This window comes from Cyanistes caeruleus, chromosome 11 (genome assembly GCF_971803275.1).
Source record: "Cyanistes caeruleus chromosome 11, bCyaCae1.hap1.1, whole genome shotgun sequence".
Classification (NCBI taxonomy): Eukaryota; Metazoa; Chordata; class Aves; order Passeriformes; family Paridae; genus Cyanistes; species Cyanistes caeruleus.
The window spans coordinates 21,394,926-21,411,157 of record NC_141711.1 but is presented as its reverse complement, the minus strand read 5'-3'; the positions used below and the strand labels follow the sequence as shown (position 1 = coordinate 21,411,157).

The 16,232-nt window shown below is 45.4% G+C and overlaps 1 protein-coding gene across 3 annotated transcripts in view; it reads left to right on the top strand.

Moving 5' to 3' along the window:
- The window catches only part of LOC147651117 (membrane-anchored junction protein-like), a 29,388-nt gene extending 19,734 nt beyond the window's left edge, over positions 1-9,654 (top strand). For 2 of the 3 annotated variants that reach the window (XR_015275079.1, XM_086846545.1), the window contains one exon: positions 9,118-9,654. Coding sequence is in view for 1 of the 3 variants with exons in the window: in XM_086846548.1 (XP_086702674.1) it covers positions 7,436-7,544; positions 9,118-9,158 (150 nt within the window). In the remaining 2 variants the exon portion in view is untranslated. Of the gene's footprint in view, positions 1-7,435; positions 7,545-9,117 lie in introns of all 3 variants that reach the window. The other variant, XM_086846548.1, reaches the window with a different exon arrangement.
- The last annotated feature ends 6,578 nt before the right edge of the window (positions 9,655-16,232 follow it).

Here is a 16,232-nt window from a genome sequence, read left to right as displayed (position 1 = left end):
TGCAACAACTGAGAGCTGGTCATCCACTTAGAGGCTCTCTCAGTTAACAACGCTTTAATCTGGTGTGAAACTTTAACAATCAGATAACCCCCCCTTGTCAGCTTTTGGGCCTCAGCCATTATCAGAGCTGTGGCTGCCCAGTTCTGCAGACAATGGGTCCAGCCTCTGGCCACCGGGTCTAACAGTTTTGAAAAATAGGCAACAGGCCTCCGTGTTCTCTTATGCTCTTGAACTAAAATTTCTTTTGCATGAATTTGTATAAACATGATTTAGTTTAGCAGCAAGTACTGCCACTGTTTCAAGCTAATTACATTACAACTACTCTCTATCTCAATTTTTTGCATCAAGTCTATCTTAGGCATAGGGAGGTGACTAACAAATTAACTTCCATTAAGGAAACTTTAATATTTATAACATTTTATAACTTTTAACATTTCTTAAAAATGAGATTCACTTAATAAATTATAAAAAGAATTTAATATAAACAAAAGACAATTAGGAGACAAAAGAAATAAAGCAAAGGGTTAAAATGGCCGGGTGCCCTGGTGGGTTGCCAGGAACACACCTGGTATTTCGGTATTTCTCTTTTATTCCCCCCTGCTGTGAAGGTTTAATGCATATTCAAAGCATCCCCTCCCTGGTTCTGGCTTCTTAGATCATGCTTTTGTACAGTTTTTATTTTCTGCTGGTCAGCATTTATTTTTGCTGGTCATCATTATTCTTGCAGATGAGCATTATTTTTGGAGTTTGGTTTCCTTTCTTTTGCACATGGTCACTTGTTGATGACAGTCCGGGCCCCTCATCCTTCACCTGAGGTCAGCTGGTCTTCATATCTTCTGCTGATAACAGTTTGGGTTCTGTTGTTCTCCTGATAACAGCTTGGGCCCCAGTGTCCTTGCCCTCTGGGGTTTCCTTGCCTTGTACCTAGGAAATTCTTTTAAACTTAAGACTTGTTAGCAAGAAAAAAAGTACATACATAGCTAAAAAGTATTTAATATATAATACTCATCTGCGAAAGCCAATATCACAATACAAATTTATAACAAACCCCTCCTCTTCTTTTTTCATAAATCATTTGGCTTGAGCAATAATTCTTGCTCTCTAGCTTCTAGCACTCGTTCATGAATTTTTTATTTTTTTTTTTGTGCCGTTCCAGATGTAGCCAATTTTGAGTCTGTAGGCATTGCTACTTATTTGCATGCCTTGCACTACTTTGGTGATTAGCCAGATTAAACAGGGGATTAATCAAGGAAAAAATATTAAACCAGCTGTAGCACTGCTACAAGGAGAAGAAACTTAGCTTCTTCTACTACTCTATCCCTGATATATTATCCCACCAGTTAGTGGTCATTACTGATTTTCATTTTTGGACTGGCACATGGGCCATTTTTCTGATATCCTTGGCGATATCTAGAACGGCATTTTTATTGTCATTGAAAACAACAATCTTATGTATTAATTTTCTCACAGAACACCCCTTCTTTTAGCCAATAAATAGTCTAAAGCCAGTCTATTTTGATATATTGCCGCTGTGGCTTTCATCACTGACTGGCTATTAATTCTATAGCTCCAGCTGTTTCATTAGTTATGATTTCTACAACAGCTTGGAGTTTCATAATGCAAAAATTGGGGTTTGATATCCCCAACTTCCATCTTGTGCCCAAGAATGTTTCCAATATGTGTTCAGGGGCCATTTCTCATCTCCCCATTTTTGAGGTGCTCAAACTATTCCCTTTTATTTCTTTTTAGGACCTCAAAAACCAACACCCCCAACTGATTTCTGTCTTGTCCTGACAAAAAGAAAAATCCTAGCTGAATCATTCTCAGAGTACAATTCTCCTTCCATTGCGAAGGGAGCTTTGGGTATGCCCTTTTCTCACATATCCCAAAATAAGACATCTGGTGCGTTCTAATAGTCATTTTTCTGTTGATTTATATTTCCCCAAAATTTGGCTATTTCTGGGATTCCAGAGTAAGGATTTTTCCCTGTACTATTACACTGGAAGAATCTGGTTCTATTACTATGTACACAGTTTTTTTCTTTTACTTTCCTTGGGGTCTAATACAGAGTTGGTTTCTCTGGAACTTACTATGTACAAGTTTTATTACCAGCTTTATACTTTTTACTAGGAGCATTTCTCACTTCATGAAGAAATTTTCTCCATTTAATTGCTGTTTGAGCTTTGCTTACATGTCCTGACATGAGGTTAATACAGGTCTAGGTTGCTGTGTTGGCTTTATCTTTTCACTTACCATTTGCTCTCTTACCAAATCTTGCTTATTTCTCCTGGCAACAACTGTGAAGCAAATCTATCTTTTTCTCTTTTTTGGGCAGTTGTTTTCTAATCTGTTACTACTTGTTCCTAGATTTTCTGTGGTCTAATCTTTTCCCTTTTATGCATACAGGTACTTAATTTGGATGGGTTATAACAGTGATTATTGATATTGGTGTGGGTAATAAGAAAGAAACCCCGGTGTCTTTCCATGTAAAGCTTTCAATAGCATTTGTAACATGGCTTTGCTGGTGTCCCAAAAGGGAAAAGGATAAGTGACAGAAGAAGGAATAATAGGGGTCCAGGATGGCTTACACCCCCACCAATCCTGCCTATGAGGTTGCAGCTCACAGCAGGTGGTTATATTCTTCTCGGTGGCGAGTTGTAGTGGTCAGTCTGGTCTTGCCCCCTAGTTCCTTGTCACTTGTCACTTCCTCTTTTGTAATTTCCAAGCAAATTTCTTTTGACACCTTTTAACAGCAGTTTCCAACCCTTCCTCAGGTTCTTCCCACTCAACACGCACTAGTAATTTCCCATCTGTAAAAAAAGTTATCATTTAAGTTATTCTTAATAGATTTGGCACCCAACACTTCCTGCAATGAGAGGCTTAACTTTTACACAATACCTATTATTCTCTAATTCAAACACTTATATTTAATGCAGATAGCATGTCCCGTATTGGGATGATTTAGACAATATATATGATGTGGCACTGATGGAAGTTGTGGTTCTCCCCTCTCCTTTATACAAATCACAGGCAAAAGCAAAAATATACGAGGATTTCCCAACCAATACAGCCCCAGTCGTCCTGTTTGGAGTGGGAGTTTTCCTCCCCAAGGTGGATATTGAAAGTGTCCCAGAACTTGTCCAGGCAGGACTTGAAACTACTGATACAGGCTTGGTCTTACTTCCCAGTTAGGCGTGATTCTTAGCTCATTCCTTGGATCATTTGGATTGTCTCAGTTCATTACCACCAGTCTCTGCCCAAGAGTACATTTGGTATCACTGGGTTTGGGTGTTACAGTCCAGTCCTCAGGTCTTTTGATCTTACTGGTGTGACTCCAACTTCACTCTTGGGTCCAGATTGCAGCTTCTCTGCCTTAATTATCAGTAGTACCTGAAAACAATTTCTTAATAACACAGGGAGAATGAAAACATCACATCAAAATTTTCCATCAGTATTCTTTAAAATTCTTGAGTTAAGCGAAATTCAACAGTTAACATAGGAGCCAATCTCTTTCTGCGCGTTCAAATTAGTTAAACAAGAAAGGCTAGGTTAGTTTTGACTTCAAATAAATTACATTCATTACCTTTTTACCCTTTGGTTACTATTTACTTGTTTAGCTTCACAAACTTATTTTATCAGTTTCTTAGAACAAACCCCTTCCTTTTAACAACAAGAGTAAAAGAAAGAAAGGGAAAAAAAAAAATAAGAGAAAAAGAGATCCTATTTCAAGAAATTAAACACCTTGATGAGGTTTTCAGAACCTAACGAGCAAGACTACTTTTGCTTTGGTCTCATCATCCTCCGGTCTGTTTCTCGACCTTTGTTCCGTTCCTTCTTTCCCACTGACAGCAGTTTTTCAGGCTATCTCTCTCCCCCACCCCTGCTGCTGCAGCTCTGGGCTGAGCAGGCTGTTTCAGCCGCTCGCTCTGCAGGGGCCCACTTGTGTCCTTGCCAGTCACTTGCTGACGTGCTGACCCTGGGGCAAAGCTCGTGTCTCCTCTTTCCCTGCTGTGCCGTCCCTTCACACACAGGACTGGCATTTTCAAACACACTCAGCTCCCGCCACTGCCGGGGGGCAGCGCCCGGAGTCCACAGCGCTCTGGTCTGGGGCTCCTCTGCTGGGCCAGCTTGCTCTTCAGCAGCAAACCTCACCCAGCACCGCTGCCGGGCCGGCGAGCACTGCCGGCACCCCGCACCCCTCGAGACCCCGGCACAGACAGGGCGGGTCCCGCTCCAGCAGCGCCACTCACGAACCGCGCTCTGCACCCTTCACATGGGGTGGGAGAGGACCGGGAACCGCCACACCAGGCCCTGCTGTTCGCCACTCACAGGGACCGGGTCCTGCTGCAGCCGCTTTACATAAAAGCAATAAAACAACACCTAAACCTAGCAACTCCTAACCCAGTGCTCCAGATGCTCCTAACATCCCCTATTTCGGGCACAATTCTCATCTCTAATCGCACTTGAAAGTTTTTCTCCCCACAAGCCAGTGCTCACTCTTCGGAGCCAACAAGACACTTCTCGCTCTCTTTCTAAAAATCTTTACAACTCTAATGAAAGGAAACTCAAACCTCTCTCTCTTTCTCTCTGCCACTATCATCTCACCACTCTTTACACCACATCCCTCCAGAATCTCCACTACACAAATCACTTTGCTTCAGAATCAACAACAAATTCTAACACCTCCTTTTGGGGACCCTCCCCAAAGCCATCAAAGGCGCTAGACACAGAGACCAGTCAGCTAGCCAGCTACTTTTACCAACTAAAACAAATCTGCAATTACTATTTCTACTGCCTTGAACAGATCTTCAGTCAAGCTAGAAATGAAGACAAAGACATCATTCTTCTCTAAATTTTCTTCTACAAGTACAAAGGAGTCCATCTTCACACAGCTGCTTAATGTGAATAATCTCTAGTGTAACTTTTCTCATGACAAGATATGATCAGGTCTTTTATTCTTACAGGCATTTAGATACATTGACAAGCTTCTGACAATACCTTTATGTTTCAACAGTACTATGAACAATCTATAGCAATAACCAGTCTTACAATTGTTTTCGAACTCTTCTTTCACAAAATAAGACTCATTCCAAAAACACATGTACTTATTAAAATAGACCAAGTTTAGAGTCTCCACAATTGTCTTCTCAATTCAAAACACCAACAATCTTAATTCTAATCTTTTAACTGGGTCCACTTCTGCTTCTGTAATAAGCACAGCTGCAAAACAGCACAAGCACTCCTAGAGACATGTGCACTTTCTTGGCAAATTCAAAAGAACAAGAAATCATGGCAGTTCTGAGCCTGATCTTCAGCTAAACACACCATCACAATAACTCCTTAGCAATCATCAGAGAGATGATCAGCATTTCATATTGTGAAAAGAGACAAAATAATTTTCAGCAGCAGTAAAAAGATTTACAACAATCCACAGGATTTTGCTTTTAGGCTGGTACCAGGTTCTGCTGTTAAGAGCCATGGGCTGTGCCCATCAGCACGGAACACAAACAACATTAGGGTTAACAGCTCACTTATTGACAACCTGATAAGTTTTCACCTCAAGAAGTGACTACTATGCAAATTACTGTAACTTGCCTTTAAAATTAAAATCAACCACAAAATTCTATGATATTTACTAAAGTAAAGAAATTGGAAGGCATACTAAGAAATGGGTTTGTTTCTCTACAAAATAAATATTGCAGTCACTCAAGAAAAAAAAAAAAAAACAAACAGAGCTCACTTCTTTTTCACTTTCTCCCAGGATACATGCTCTTCCTGATATCTCAAATTTTAAGCACCAACACAGCTGACTGCTGCAGAAGACCACAGCACCATCATACACGGAATTCTCTCAGAACCCGGTAAAACAAAGGCTTGCAACTTGCAGCTCCCTTGGTTCGGAGCTGATACCATACGCCAGTACTGCTCCATATCTCACTCACACATCTGGCTAAGAAAAAGCTCTCTGAGACAGTTTGACACCAGTCCTTACTCCCGAAATCACAGAACTTAATGTGCCCGAGGTCTCATAAGACCCTGGCATAGAAAACCTGGGTCCCAGAGGGACTCACCCAGCTCTCTCACCATTGGGCATGTTCCCGGCCTGTTTCACAGCTTCAGGAGGTTCCAGGAGTCACTGAGAGCTCCTCCAATCCCCCTGTGCCTGGAGCAGGGAACCCGAACCAGCATCTGTGCTTCAATCCAGCCTGCCTGCAGCCGCCTAAACACAGCTCTGCGGCTCGAGAGCTCCAAAATAAGTTTAAACAATGCAGGGGCACCAAGACTTAGAAGGCCCCTGTCCTCACTTTACTCAAAAGGGATGGGCTGAACTCATCCCCTCAGGGCACCCTCCGTGCCCTGATCTTATCAGGGTTCGGCCCGACTCACCGCCGGTCGGAGCTCTGGGAGTTCCCTTGCACTCCTGAGGCTGACCCGCCCCTCCCTCCCAATAGCTCGGCAGGGAGTAGCCCTGGGAGCACCATCTCCCAGGAAAACCTTTCACCGCTGCTACAGTGGGGCAAAAAAAACTTCTAAAAAAGCCCCAAAAAACCAAAAACCAAACAACTTCAAACACTGAATCACATACCAGCTCACCAAAGCGACCCCTCCCCCGCAAGCAGCTCTTGTTGCCCAGGGGGGAGGAAAGGCACGGAGGGAAGATCACCACTAAAGATTACCTTGGCTCTGCTCTGAGACCAGAGCTGCTATCCCGCTGAGAACAGATTTGATACAACACCCCTGCAGCTCCTGGGCTACAAGCCCCAGTTCTTGTTTGCCACCCCGGGGCTCCAAGACAGGAGCTCGCAGGGAGGAAGCGAATCACTCCATGTGTCCCCACCGTGATCCAGTCCCTGTGGAAACATCGACCCATGTTCACTCTTACTCCAGCACAGCACAGGAAACCTTTCCTCTTTTGCAACACAATTCCAAAAAAACCACAAACTTTAACGCAACAATCACACCTATTTATGCTTTCTCACATCTGTTCATTCAACTCCACCCAGTCACAGCAAGACAATAAGGTGCTCTTTACTTCCCTTGTTAATATCCGCCCATGGGCACTGTAATATGTCAAATATCCCAAGTTTCTTGGATTATTCCTCAATTTGGCAGTTTTAAATCCAAATTTCTTGGATTTAATCCTCAACTTGACAAAGTTTTAGAGAATCCACATTTTACTCTGTTTTCCCAGTGGATTGTGCCAGGAAAACCTTGGGCTCCCTTTCCCGAGGGGCCAACCCCTCTCCTGAGACCCAGTCCCAGTAACCCCGGGGGTATCTTGCAACCCCCGCTTCCCGCTCCCCCAAAGATTACTTACAATCCGTCTTCTTCTTTGGGTCTTCGTGCACAAGAATTATGGAGCAAAAATACCGCAGTTTTAGGGATCCTTTTTTCCCCTTTCCTTTGCTTTATTCCTCTCCTTCTTGTCCTCGAGGTTTTGACCTGCAGCCGCTTGGTCCACGCTAGGAGAAATGGAGCGGGGTCTGCTGAACTCAGCAGGGGCGCGCCTGTTTCCCCGTTCTGGATCTCTGGTGGTCCTAGAGGTGAGGTGCTTATCCCAGAAAGAGCCCCCAAAAATTCTTAAAAACAAGATACACTCAATAAATTACAAAAAGAATTTAATATAAACAAAAGACAATTAGGAGACAAAAAAAATAAAGCAAAGGGTTAAAACAGCTGGGTGCCCTGGTGGGTTGCCAGGAACACACCTGGTATTTCGGGGAACCCTCTTTTTTATCCCCCCCTGCTGTGAAGGTTTAATGCATATTCAAAGTGTCCCCTCCCTGATTCCACCTTCTTAGATCATGCTTTTGTACCATTTTTATTTTCTGCTGGTCAGCATTTACTTTTGCTGGTCATCATTATTCTTGCAGATGAGCATTATTTTGGAGTTTGGTTTCCTTTCTTTTGCACATGGTCACTTGTTGATGACAGTCCGGGCCCCTCATCCTTCCCCTGAGGTCAGCTGGTCTTCGTATCTCCCGCTGATAACAGTTTGGGTTCTGTTGTTCTCCTGATAACAGCTTGGGCCCCAGTGTCCTTGCCCTCTGGGGTTTCCTTGCCTTGTACCTAGGAAATTCTTTTAAACTTAAGACTTGTTAGCAAGAAAAAAAGTACATACATAGCTAAAAAGTATTTAATATATAATATTCATCTGCGAAAGCCAATATCACAATACAAATTTATAACAGCTGGAAAAAAAGAACCCTGGCAGTTTGCTTAAACTATGAAGGGAAGAGATTCTTTTCAACGGGTTCCAGCTCTGCTCATTCTTTGAATTAAAAGCAGAGCCAAACTCTTCTGTTGGTCACATCAAGCCAACATAATTGAGAAGTTTGAACGGTCTATGAAAGACAGAAGAATGTAAAAAATTATTTCATTTTATAGTACTTACAGTCTTGTAATTCTGACATGGGCTAATTCTGCTGTAATTCACTGTATCAAATAACTGGAAAAAGAAGTGGAGAAGAAGATTTTTAAAAAAAAGTTAAAAAATGTGACTTAATTTCCTACATGTTCTAAGTGCATATTCTATTATTGGCTTTTCACAAATATTAAAATGGAAGTTATATGTGTAAGGTTAGAAAACTTTGTGCGTTAATATAGGTTCTTTTATTTCTGTTATTGATGAAACTTAGAAATACTGGTATAATACATATAGATGTTAGGCTATAACATGATATTTAAGCACAAACTACTTTTGTTTATATAACCCAGAGACTGAAAAGATAGTCAGAGACCCCCCTGCATTCTTAGATTAACTTGTCCAGATGAAGACAGCAGTCCTCCAAACCCTCCAAGAGAGGAATTTATTGCACCCGTTATAGGAGAGGGTAAAACCCAGTGGCACCAAGAAGATTGATCTATTGAGAAGAGGGGAAGTTAAAAACTAAACAAAAGAACATCTAAAACTTAAGAAGAATGTCTGAATTCTGTATGAGAATTTATGACTATGTAGTAGGGTTCTGCTTTTAAGGGACAATCCTTTGTTAGCAAAGTGTGCTCTCTTAGCTGAAAGCAGAGACACCCGGCCACATCCGTATATTTTACATTATCTCCTATGATATGAGCAGGCCTTACCTAAAATCGGGGTTTTTGACAAAGTGTTCTCTACAGCCTCTGTTCCAGGTTCTGAGTTAGAAGTGTTCCGGTTCTGAGTTCCATGTCAAAGTGTTCCTTGTTACCCCTACCCTATCACTGCCGGAGTTAGAGACTTCCCAACATGGCGACTGGAGACTTCCCAACATGGCGACCGGCGACTTCCCAACATGGCAACCGGGGTTTCTGTAAATTAGACACCGAAAAACACCATCCCGGACGAAAAACCCGATCCATGGAGCATCGGAACACGGAATAAAGAAACCGAGAGCAATGCCCTGGAGTCGGGATCAAAAGACACTATCCGCCAACTCCGCTCTCCTCGCCATGACTGATAAGAGACTCGCTAGAGATGAGACCCCTGGACTTTCGAGCCAAAGGGGACTCCGGGTTTAACCGTGAGGACGGAGATCCCAGCTTTGCCTACATTGCACCCCGTAGGAAGAGCCGCATTCCTCCTCCTCCACCGAGCCGCTTCAGGGAGAGATGGCAATGTGCGCATGCCCCGTCGGGCCCCCACCCCAAGCTGATTCTAATAAAGGCTTTAAAACAGGAGAAGAAGGTCTCTTAGCCCTGTTTTTATCATCCTACTTGTCTTTCTATTAGACTTCTAAATTCCATTTTAAAAAATGTGTACCTCATTTTTCACAATACACAAAGCCATGTAGTAAAAATATAGTAATTTACACTTTTCAAAGCCCTTTGACACTGGAGCCCTGCAGCCTAGTCATGGGCACCATCTCCATCTACTGAAGACGTGCAAGCAGTGCCGGTCTGTCGGCACGTCCCAGCCGTGGCTCCTGCCGGCGGCCCCGGGGTAGGAGCGGCCCCGGCGCTGCCATGGCGGGCTTTCCCTCAGGTGTGGGCACCTCCAGCCCGGCCCGGCCGGGAGGCCCTGGCAGTGCCACGCCGCACGGCAGCTCTGGCACTGCAGCCTCGGCCAGCCTCGGCCAGTAGCGAGATCTGCGGGCCGGGGCCCAGCAGCGGCCGCACGCTTCTCCCAGAGTCCGAGCAAGAGCTGCACGGCTCCCGAGCGCGGGCCGGGAACGCTCTGAGGGAGCAGCGCCAGCCCGGCTCTGGGCACCAACCGCCCCGGCCCTCGCGCCCGCCCTCCCCTTCCCGCCCTCCAGCCCCCGCCGCGCGGCGCCCGCGCTGTCATGGCGGCTCTGGCTCAGCAGGGAGCGCCCTGAGCCCCGGAATGGCGCCGCCAGCGGTCTGGCTCTCAGGAAGGGGCGGGCGCGGAGCTGTTGCAAACTGCGGCCTAGGTCACATTTCCTGAAGAAAGGATGGCCTTTCGTGCTTGAGCTTTACACACTTTCAAGCCTGATCCACAAGAAGAGACATCTCACCTGTGACACACACAGCAGCCTGCGAGCTCCAAGTGATGTCCAGGTGTTAGGAAAGCAAAGGGCTTGTTGCTACAATTGTCTTTTTAAGGCTCAGTTTCACCGATCTCAGCCCCAGAGGGAGGCTGAGAAAGCTTGAGAAGAAGGATGCCCACTGCCAGGGGACACAAAGGATGCAGGATTTAGGGGCCATAAAGACATCTGGTAGAACTGCCAAGATAAGGAAAACTTGGATAAAGTCAACTCAGCAAATAGGCTGAACTCAGCTCCAGCTGGGTAAAAAAAGAGTGTGATGTTTGCAGGCAACAGGGCTTTGGCACCAACATCATCCTGGGCCTGACCATGGGATGGTCCCGGTCACCAGAACACAGGTAAAGACGGCGCAGTGCGAGCGCTGGGCATTGTGCTTCAAGAACCCAGCTGAGAAAGCTGGCCAGACTGTGCTGGATTCTGGTGTGGAATCTCCCCCTTCTCTCCTCCTTCTCAAAATATATTGTAAGGCTGACTAAAAAAACCTAGTTAGAGCCATGCTGACTGCTTTATTCTGAAACCTTGCAGTCGACTTACGCATGTAGTACCTTACAGAGCAGGTTGGAGGCCCTGGAAGTGGAGGCTCAGACAAGCGATGAAGTGGACAAAAGTCCTTCTGGAATAGAGGGGGCATCTAGGGCAAGACACTGTGCATAATGATCACACTCTGTCCCGAAGAAAGACAGGGTCCTTGCAGGCCTTCCAGAAAGCGTCTCAGGGGAAGCTTTTGGTCTCTCCTGCCCCGTTTCCTAGACTTGAGCCAAATCCTTCCCTCAGAGAAAGACAGGAAGCTCAGGTGTGTTAGGAGATAACTGTGAGCATTGGCACAGGTGAATGGTCAGGAATCCAGAGGCTTTTGCAACCCTCCTCCATGGAGAATACCTTGTTGTGTATTTTTGATAAACCGGAGCTTAAATGGCAAGTCAGCGATTGGAGAAATACACCACTGAGACAAAAAAAGCTGTAAAGTGCTGTCATGGTTTTAAACCACTAACTAAGAAAATTACTTACTTCTTGCTGTGAGATATGGATTAGAATAAGAGCAAAACAGGCATACAACTTAAAAGGGAAAAAAAAGAAAGTTTATTGACAAACCACAATAATAAGAACACCAGAATAAACTTCCAGAAAAACCTTTCTATCCCCTATCTACCCACTATTCCCTTGTTCACATGACAACAGAGATAAAAACTCTGGAACTCTGATGGTTAAAACAGTCCCAATTCTTGCTAGTCTTTTTACCAATCTTTATAGAGAAACAGAAGTTTCTTCCTGTTAATTTATGGAGTTTCTCACAAGAAAACTATTTTTGTTACAGTTTTCTATTGCCCTAATGTTAGCTGTCCAGAGCTGCTATTATTAGAGTTCACTCCTCCCATTCTCACATCACTCTGAAGTATGTATGGGCCATGAGTCTAGAGATAGCATTTTTAAGGATAAGTTATTCAAAGGCAAAAAAAAGTCTTCTTCATCTGTTTCTGTGAGCTTCACCAGAAAACAGTTTTCTCATGGCCTCTCAGGGCTTCAAATCTGTCAACAGTTTTCTCATTGCCTCTCAAGGCTTTTAATCTCCCAGCACTTCACTATACTATAATTACTCTTTACTCAAATTTACACTTTGAACACTATTCCTGTCTAGATCCTATATCATGAATTAAAGGAGTTCTTTTCAGGACTTCATTGTCCATCTCCATAGTTTTAACAGGGAGATATTTCAGCTTAATTAAAGCATCTTCTTAATTCTCTACCTTTCCTGAAGCTTCTTTTCTTTCTTGTCACTGGTAGTTTATAAAGTCTCTTTTCATGTTGATCTTTCTTTCTCTCTCTCTCTGGATAAAAAGATTAATCCGCAAGTCTCATCTGGGTAATGAAAGAGTTAACATCTTGCCCAGGCTTTTGTAGATGGTTTGGAGATCTCTGCCGAACAGGAGCTGGAGCCGTCTGTGATGGAAGGTTCCTCATGGCTGCTCTGGAGCGTGTAGTCGCTGCTCCAACCCGCTGCAAGTCCAGGGCCTCTCTCTTTCTTCACTGGGCAGTTTCTAGTGAATTAGTTACAGCAAAACCTGCAGCCGAGCCAGAGATCGGCTCAGCCCGGCCCGGGCCCGAGGAAAACCTTCCCCAGGCCCCCCCCATCTCCCGGCCGGGAGACGGGGCAGGCCCAGCCCCATCCCCGCCCGGCCGCATGGCCTGGGCAGGGAACAGGAGGCCTGGAGCTCCGCCACCCGTCACAGCCAGGAAACAAAGAGAGAGCTCAGAGAGCTCTGCTTTTACACTTTAAGGTAGGGTTCACAAGTTGATCCCACTTTTCAATGGCCTAAACTACTGTCAATTCCCAGCAATGACCGATAATTGGTCAGGAGAAAAGACTCCAAGCACTTCCCAGCAACTCCAACTCCCTTAAAGGTAAAGTAACTCCATGACAAGTGCCTTGTTTGGAGGAGGGACAAGTAGGATGAGAAAAGTTCAAAGAGCAAGTACTGAGAAGACAAAGAAGAAAACCTGGTTCTTTGAAGGTTCTCTAATTTTTGTTTTCTTCTCTGTGCCTTGTTGTCAGGGAAAGTAATCCCCAAACACCAGAGGTTTATATCCAAAAAGGAGACACGGGAGTCCTTTTACGTTATTCAAAAAAAAGGGAGAGGCCATGGGGCATTCCCCTGGGGTCTCTCAAAGTTTTTGGTGGACGCAGCCTCCTTTTTATCCTAATTTCCCTGTCCCTCTCTCTTTCCCCGTTGGCTGAGGTATTTGAGAGGTACCGACTTTGCAGAATGCCTGATACTTACGATTCTCCTTTAATGTATAACCCTCCCTCTTTATTTTTAATTCCTATAGAATTTTTGGGTTTTCCCCATTGTTTTTTTCATCTGTCAACATCCAGTTTCATTTACCAGAAAATCTACAGTTTGTTTGTAAAGGCAAGTATGTTTTTTTCCATTCATTAATCGGTGGAATCCTTCCCGTAGTTTTATATCTCTCAATGTTAGTTTTATCTACCAGCAGACCCACAGCATCTTTGTAAAGATAGATCTCTCATTTCTCTCACAGGGAAGACGTGAGTTAGTATGAGAAATCTGCCATTGTGTAGTATTTCTGTCGTTAGCCAGTATTCAGTAAAAGAAGTCTGTTGTTTTGTGCGAGCATGGATGATCCCTGATCCATCCATGCAGGTTTCCTGCAAAGGCAATGTTTTAGTAATGGACTGTTGCAAAATAGGTGTTTTCTGCTGGTAGGCTGGTACAAACACGTTCCTTTCTGTGGTAACAAACCAATGGCGCCGTACGTGAGCATCCTCACAGGCCTCTCAGCCCGCAGCACCGGCCCCAAGGGCTGCTCTGTCCCTGCCTGCGTGCCTGGCTGATGGGCAGGACTGGAGGCCTTGGAGAGCAGCGGCCATTGCGGGCACGGGGCTCCCAACAGCTGCCCCCTGGCCCAGCTGGGCCCCACTTGGGGAGGAAGGAGGCTCCCAGCCCTGGCCTGGCTGAGCAGCTCCTGCCTCCTTTGGCCTCTGCTCTGGGCCCCATGCTGGCCACCCCGACAGCCCCTGGGCCAGGCTGTGGGAGGGCTGCTTTGCCCTCACCTGGCTCCCTACCATACGGACACACGGCCTGAGCCCAGCCTTCCCTTTTGGGGCCAAGGGAAATCTCTGCTCCTGGCCCCGGCACTGGGCCCTTTCTCAGCCGGTCAGGCAAAGTGATGCTCCACAAGAGAGGCATGAGCATTGCAGGCAAGCCTACATCACTGCAGTCTTGCCAAAGGGCACCAAGAAGAAGCCAAGAAACTGCAGGCTCATCAGCCTCTCCTCCATCTCCCGACAGGTGACAGAACGCCTCCTCCTGGATGTCATCTCCAAAGCTCTGGAATAACAGGAAGGGAAAACCCTGCTTGAGGAATCTCATAGCATAGCCACCTCTGCTGCAGTGACTGGCTGGGTTTGTGTGGGGAGAGCAGTGGCTGAGTTGTCAGCTGGAACTTCATCGAGGCTTTGTCCCTGCCTCCCATCACATGCTCCTGAGGCAGCTGAGGGAGAGTGGGGTGGAGAAGTGGACAGTGGAGCTCCAAACTCAGAGGGGTTGTGACCTCAGGGGGCCGTGCTGGGGCCAGCTTTGTTTGCCTTATTCCCCAGTGACCTGGCAGAAGGGACGGAGCGCTCCCTCAGCACGTTTGCTGATAGCACAGAAGCGGGAGCAGGGGCTGATGCACCACAAGGCTGTGCTGCCCTCCAGAGTGACCTGGACAGGCTCGACAGCCGAGCAGAGAGGGACCTAATGAAGTTGCTCAGGACAAAGCCTCTAGAAGAGCTTGAAGCTTTTTAATTGCTAGGTAAGAATAGTTGTTTTGCATATTGGAATGTATAAGGTCATGTGGTGATGTCCAGTCAGGGGAACCACTCAATCTCTGTAAGTTACAAAACCAGTTCCTTAACTGTGTAAAGAAAGTCTTTGAGGCAAACTGCAAATTCAGAAACTTCTCTTAATATGAAGCTGGATGTTCACCATTTTCTGGCATGCTGGATGAAGCATAGGGATTCCAAAAGGAATGTGAAAGCAAGCCAATAAATCCTCTTTTAGAGTTCACATGTGTTTCCTGCTTGTTCCTTGAAGAACTTGCCAAACAATGTTACTTTTGAAATCCATTCAAAGATCTAATAGGAAAAAATATTGTCCAAAAGTGTTAGCCTGTGTTTCTGAATAGGAACATGTTTCTTGTGTCAATTCAAGATTTGTACCAGGGTTTGGGGTTTTTGGTGTGTATGCTTTGAATGTAAGTTGCTTCTTTGCAGGACTTTGAATAATTAGACTTTTAGTAATTAGGTTGTGCAGCAGAGACAACATTTTTCTGTGTGCTGCTGTCCGGTGCTGAAAAGGGTTGAGAAAGAGTCCGTGGCTCTGTGTTGATGCATAACTTGCAGGAGCGGCACCGGAGCAGTTCGCAGGGCCTGGAGAAGCAAACGAGTTCCTGGTGCTAAGGACAAAGTGTCCACAGCTCAGGATTGCATGGCTGAGCTCTTCTGGATCCTTCTGCTTCGATGCCTTGCCGAGACACAGGTTCCCTGCAGAGCCCCGGGTGCAGCTTCCCAACTCTCCCCTTTTCTTCTGCCTCCTCCCTGCCTCCTGGGTGAAGGCATTCCCTGGCATTGCACCTGCTGTGCCTCCCTCCTAGTTCAGTGAAGGCATTGTTTTCCACCCAAGGGGGCTCTCCCCTGGAAACAGGAACATGGATGAACTCCCGGTGCCCCAGCATCAGGCAGGTGCAGGTTATCTCTGCTTGTCAGCCCCTGCCCTGTTTCCCTGTGATCCTGCTGACAGTTCTAGCAGTCAATGATCTGGACTTTGCAGGAGCGTGTTTGCAAAGACGTGAATGCGAAAACTCTACAAGAACGGTTTGTGTGTGTCCCGTCTTTACTTTTTTCAAAATATTTGCTAGAAGGAAAGCATGGACCAAACTGACAAAGTTCTTTAATGTGGGAAAAGCATTTGACTCCTGAGCTGAGTACTGTCGCAAGCTCTCCAGTCAGATACAAGGTAATCTTCCATTGAATTTCCTGGGTTTCCATTGAGTCAATGTAAATAATGAGCTTTCTAAGGAGCTTAATACTAATTTTTCCACTTAATATGAAATGTCAAATTCATTAGATGGTTAGATGACATGAGAATTGAGGTTGGGATGTAGCTGCAGTGGTCCCCAGCTTCATCTCCTGTTCCCAACAGTGATCAGCACGGGCATGAAATCAGGTTCATCTCAGTTTACTGCAGAGAGGTC